General features: G+C 40.3%; 1 protein-coding gene across 1 annotated transcript in view; it reads right to left on the reverse strand.

Moving 5' to 3' along the window:
- The window catches only part of LOC104402298 (serine palmitoyltransferase 3-like), a 4,095-nt gene extending 1,900 nt beyond the window's left edge, over positions 1-2,195 (reverse strand). Inside the window, exons 1-2 of the mRNA XM_010010136.1 lie at positions 2,064-2,195; positions 962-1,091 (exon numbers count right to left, since the gene is read on the reverse strand). Coding sequence (XP_010008438.1) covers positions 962-1,091; positions 2,064-2,137 — 204 coding nt within the window. The 5' untranslated portion in view covers positions 2,138-2,195. The remainder of the gene's footprint in view (positions 1-961; positions 1,092-2,063) is intronic.
- Between the last annotated feature and the right edge of the window lie 3,840 nt (positions 2,196-6,035).

A 6,035-nucleotide genomic window follows, 5' to 3' on the forward strand; every position in this document is an offset into this window, starting at 1 on the left:
CATGTAAGGCAGATTTTTTGGTGTTGTTTGAGAATGGTCTACACTGGTGTGAGAGCTGGTCAGCTGGGCTGAGCTCCAGCCTCAAGCTCCACATGAATCTCAGGATGCAAATGGAGAGGCAGGGGCTTTCTGCAGGCACAGGTGCTTGTCTGGGTGAAGGGGTGGCATCTTTAACTCAAATGCCTTCTGCATTCACAGAGTTTTTGCTTTGGCCATCATACTTGTTCAAAGAGAGAAAAAAGCCTGAAATTTATTGTTAAGCCTCTGTGTTTCATGCCTCTAGGTTGGCTTATGCTGGGAATGAAAGAAAGCATATCAAGCCAGGCCAGAAACACCTTCGGCAAGAAAGGGAGATGGAAAATTTCAAAGGGTTTATTTTAAACACATTTCTGACTGCATTGGAATGAAGGTTTATGATGGAAATCTCAACATACTCAATTTCTGCTATCAGTGAAAGACACAGAACTGAGACAGGCCAGACAGCACCAATTAAATTTCATTAGTTTCAAACAGTTCCAAATACTCTTTGCCATTTCCACCTGTACCCCCAAGGCTGTCCCATATACTTCTGCAATTCAAGAAACACATGGAAATATGGAATGAAAATAAGAGTATGGAAAACTTGACTTGCAATTATTTCCATATCGTTTCAGGTTTCCTACTCTGATAGCTTTGACCTAGTATTTAACTTTTGTCTTGCTGTGCTCTTCATGTAGGTCTCTATTAGCGATGACAGATTTGGTCACTATTAGAAATAGAAGAACATAACAAGTTAACTGTCCTATAATTTATTTTTAAAAATGGAATATCTAAGGCTAAAATGCCTTTTGAGGATCAAGTGACGGGGCCAGAACAACAAATGTAAAACTGAATTACTGAGATTCGAGGTAACAGACACACAGCTTCTCCTAACCTCCTTTGCATCTGAAGTTAATTTCAGCAGGCCATCTGCTGTGCTTACCGTGTCTAACATCTCCCGTGTATGTGCAGCGGACACACAAAACCGAGCCCTGGATTCTGTGATAGGAGTAGCTGGAAACCCAACCACAACCACCCCGATGTTTTTTTCTAACATGCGTCTTGCAAAAGCCCTAAGGAGAGAAAAAGAAGAAAAAACCCAAAAGTAAATTATCTCCAATAAACTGACCACAGAGAGAAAACATTCAAGTAGAATAAAACAATGGGTAAAATCCTGTCTTCAATTGAAGTGGGTGGTAATATTCCCATTGAATTCAATAAGAGCCAGAATTTTACCAGTAGGATTGAGATTCTTTGCTGCTTAACAGCTCATGAAGACAAATGGGTGTCAAATACTAGAAGTGTGATGGCAGAAAGAGAGCACTGTAAGACAGACATGATTACTTTATGCCAATGAAAGGCTTTGAGTGCAAATCAAAGAGCGTGGACATTCACAGACCCTAAGTACAGAAGAGGCTGGGCTTTCAGAAGGTAAGAGAACTGGGTTCCTGCACACCAAGAGGAATAAAACAACCTGTGTGATGGTTTCTTTGCTCTCACAATTACTCTGCCAGTTTAGGAACCTTTTGTGTGGTACATACTAGACCTACAGCACATAGCCACCCTAAACTACTTGCAAATACTCCCTACAGCTCAACCATTATGTTACACTACTGTCTCAGGGTCTGTGTGTCCAAGTCAATGCATGAGTGCTGCTTGGTAAGACTGAATGGTAAAACATGCAAAGATTATTCAATGATCAGATGAAGGAGAAAGAGCATCCATCTAAAACAATTCATACATCAAAGGCAACGTATTTCTTATAATTACAATGAAGTTGAAAAAAAAATACAAATTCAAAATGCTATCAAAAGTTAAAAAAGGATAAGAAAAAGTAAAAACCATCTGAATACTGTAACAGCTCAAAATGAAGTCTAGGGCCAAATTTAAAAGAGAACATCTAAATAGTAAGTTCACTTAACGCTGTGTGTTTCTCCTGTGAAACATCTACTGCACATAACTATGTTTTTTCCCAGTGGACACCAAACAACCTATGAACTTGAATAGTGTTTGTTTTGCCAACACGGTTTTTTTTCAATACTTACCCTATCTTACCAGGCATATAAAGGAGTAAGGGGACAACAGGTGAATCATCATTGCCATAAATGATGAAGCCCATTTCATGTAGTCTTCGTCTGAAGTATCTTGTGTTTTTCCCCAGCTGGTGTACCCTTTGGAGCCCTGAAATGAGTCAGTCAGGAGAACAGTCAGTGCAGAGATCGTAACTGGAGTCTAGGAACAGGCAAGAAACAGGGCTGTGAGTAATAGTTCAAAAAAGTTTGGGTGAAATATATCTGTTGCTATTTGAATTGGAAGAAAAACATGGAATGGGCTAAACGCACTACATTGATAATTATGGCATTGTAGGGCAGATGATGGGTATTCATTTACTTGTGAGGTGCCTTCTCACTGGCAGAAACAGTCTGTTTTCTGGGGATACCTAGGTGAACAATTCCCTTTACTGTATTGTGCTGAATAAACCCTACTGAACAACACACACCTATCAAGAAGTAGTTATATGTCTCTATGGATACAGGACATGTAAATAAAGTATGTTCTTTCTCAATACAAGTCACTATAAATGGAAATAACCAGTGTCTTACTGATTAAATAAAGGCAAATAACCAGTGTCTTACTGGTTGATACAGATGTCAGCACGTGTGTATGTTTCTCATTAATGATATATCTTATTCTCTTATATCATAGCCAGTTCTATACATACATGTTTGTTTGGGTTTTTTTTCTGTTTTTTTTAATTATTATTCTGTGGCTGTAATAACCACTGTGTTATGGGTCAGCTCAAACTGATGCTTTTGTTGCAGTTTTTTAGACAGAGGAAAAGCATGTGATAAACTGTTATTACACAAGGTCTGATCTGCAGTTTGTTACCAACATTCTGCGTAACTCCAGTTACTCTAATATGCATCTACATATGTAATCCCTTGCTGAGTTCTGCTTAGTTTCTCTGTCCTCTTTTCTTGCTATTATTACCTCAATATCATCATCTGACAACAGACTTTAGTCATTCAGGACTTTGAGACACAAGTTTTGTTCTCTGCGTTGTCCCTGGCCTCATTCAGTCATGAATCTACTGATGTGTCCCCCAGCAAAACTGACAGGAGAGTTGAAAACAATTATTTTTAATGAAGGAAAACCACAAAAAACAGCATTGAAAAAATGTGCTTGAAAAGTCATCTCAGCCTTTTCTGTTGCAGTGTTACTAAGGAGGTGGTTTCTGATGAGTGCAGTTGCTTCCTCACCCATTGCTTAGAAAAACAGAAGAGTCACACTCTGCATTACTGAAGGTAGGAGATACAGTATGTCCTTTCCCCACTCTACCTGCACTGTATTCTATCAGTGAGCTGATAAGTGCTGCTCTTCCAATCCTGTAAGGTGCTGATGGGAATGGTGCCACCTACCCCGTAGCCACATGCCTCTCCAGTACCCATCCTAGGTTCACGCAGCCGCACGAGGCATCAAACCAGGTCTGTCATCTGCTTGATCTCACCAGAAAGAAACCTGCCAAACCAGTGTCAAAAGAGACTGATTCTCTAAAAGCCTGCCCAGCAAAGGTGGTGGGATCATGTGGTAAAACCGGGATTTAGCGAGACACATCTCAGTTACACTCAACATTCATTTTCCTGCTGTTCATCAACCCATACTTACAATATCACAGTATGTCACCAGACATGAACACTGAAGCCTTCAGTACCACTCATTTCCTCTTTCTCCCTTTGCCTTTAAGGTGCCTTTCCACAGATGTGTTATGCTTTCACTCTTCATTTACTTTATCATTTTACTTTTTGTTTGCTTTGTTTTTCATTTACTATTTTCTGCTGTCACCCTTGTCCGTCTGGATGCTTTTTTCCTGATTTCCCGTCTTCCTCCTTGCAACCACAGTGGCCAGTCAGGTATTTGTAGCTGCTACATACCACCTTCAGCAGATTTGTCCTCAGACCACATTCTGCCCCACGACCTGCTGTGGCTTTTCTTCCTATTCCCTCTTGGCTAAGGTGAGGATCACCACACCTACATAAACCCCTTTTCCATTAATCATTTCTGAGCATGCGTATGTTTGAACAAGATCTGCTGCTTCATCTGTTCTGTATCTTCCCGAGTCAAGGTTCTGTCAGTGTCCTGGCTGGGAAATTTATAGGGAAACTGGGACTTGCTTCACAGTGATCAGCGTTTTGCTGAACAAATTAAAAGATCTCATAAAACCAGTGCGTTTGTAACTTTATGCACAAAACTGACCACGCAGACAACCTGTTAGTTACAGTTTCAGTCATTCAGTTTAAAGCACTCAGTGGAAGAGATCTGCTGGGTTAGAAAAGGCCACAAATAGTTTAACCATCTCTCTAATGCTGCTAAAACAAAAACAGCTGTGCCAGAGCAAGGAAAACAAATGAAACACAAAAGCATCCTACTACAAAGCTTTCCAGTCACTAATAAAAACAATAGTCTGTGGTATTTCCAAAAAATATTTTTGGTGTAGTAGATCTCAAAGAACCAGGAGGAAATACTGAGGAGGAGGAGGAATGGGGGCAGGGGAGATGGCAAGGAAAGACAGATCGAGAAGAACTGCAGAATAACGCCTCTGAAGCCTAAAGAGACACTTTTTGCCTTGTTAGAATTTGCAAAGATGTTATTAGCACCTCCTGAATGCCCAGATTACAAGGAGGAAGGGGGGGAATAACCTGAAGTGGGGGCTCAAAACCACTGCTGCTTCTTCCTATCTTAGCAGCCCTGAGATAGTTTCCAAGCTCTCAGTCTACAGCATTTGAAACTACTAGATTTTCACTTAGGGAAAGTTTTCATAAATGCAGATGTTCTTGGCGAGTGCAGTTTGAAACTTGCTGCCTTCTCCTTTCTATTCAGCTGTTTACCACAGAGCTGGAAACAAAGTGTCAGCCATGCAAGACTCCAGGCTCTTTGGTATTTATCAAACCATATGCACATGGCCCAGAGTCGATCAGTTTGTCTCTACTTATTTTAGATACTGGAAACTTAGACTCCAAAATAAGAGTGGGAATCCAGCAAAGGAAACATTAGAGCTGAAAGATGAGTTTCAAGCTATCCCCCAAAAGTCGAACTCCTCTTCCTTTTCCAATCTTCCCTTGCTAAACCTATATCCTCAATCACTCTGTGATGGGATGGGTTCCCTTTTGAGACTCCCTATGGAGTGAATTTCAAGCCAGCCAGTGCTGATGCAAAAGAGCCACTTTAATGCTTTAGCAACATCCCAGAATAGTAATTTCATTTGCAGGGATGCATTAAAGAGCCAAATAAAAGATCAGAGCACTCATATATCTGGAGGGAAAAAAAGCACATTAGGAGACGATTGCTACACACACTGGATTTGTGGGTGGGTGGCTGGGAGGAACCTATTTCTTTACCAAGTGTCAACACTTTCCTTTCTCGTGTTAAGTTTTGTGGTCAAAGACCACATATGCACATCATATACACAGGCATCTTATATGCTGTCCTGATAAGAGCAATAAAACCCCTGAAGTTTGTAACTGCATTTCAACACTTTGTTCCTTTATGGGACCCTCCAATGTCAAATAAGGGGCAGATCTGACAAAAATATTTATTTAGGTCTCATTGGCCCCATTTTTCCCCCACAGTGCAGATTAAATCAGTGTAAGAGTGATGAATTTAGTTTAGAATCAGATCTTACTCCAAATTCACTGTGGTATGTTTAATCAAAGGCACTGCATTTAAAGACTTTATTCTTTGATTCTTGAGGCTGTGATTGTGCATTCTTCATTATTTATTCAGTGAAAATCTGTGGAGTTGGACCCTCGAGCTAAAATAATAGACCTGCATCTATTTGAGTGTAAGAACTTACCCCTATGGCACTAACAAGAGGATCAGGTCCTTAGGCAGTAAATATATTTGTTCAAAAATTCTTAGCTTGCAAAATTCTTGAGGGTTTACAATCTATGCAAATAGCTTGTAGCACAGCATGCAGGATATCCAGATTTACTTGTGCAAAGTGTTCGACACTGTCCCAC

Source organism: Nestor notabilis, unplaced genomic scaffold (assembly GCF_000696875.1).
Source record: "Nestor notabilis isolate BGI_N333 unplaced genomic scaffold, ASM69687v1 scaffold29342, whole genome shotgun sequence".
Lineage (NCBI taxonomy): Eukaryota > Metazoa > Chordata > Aves > Psittaciformes > Psittacidae > Nestor > Nestor notabilis.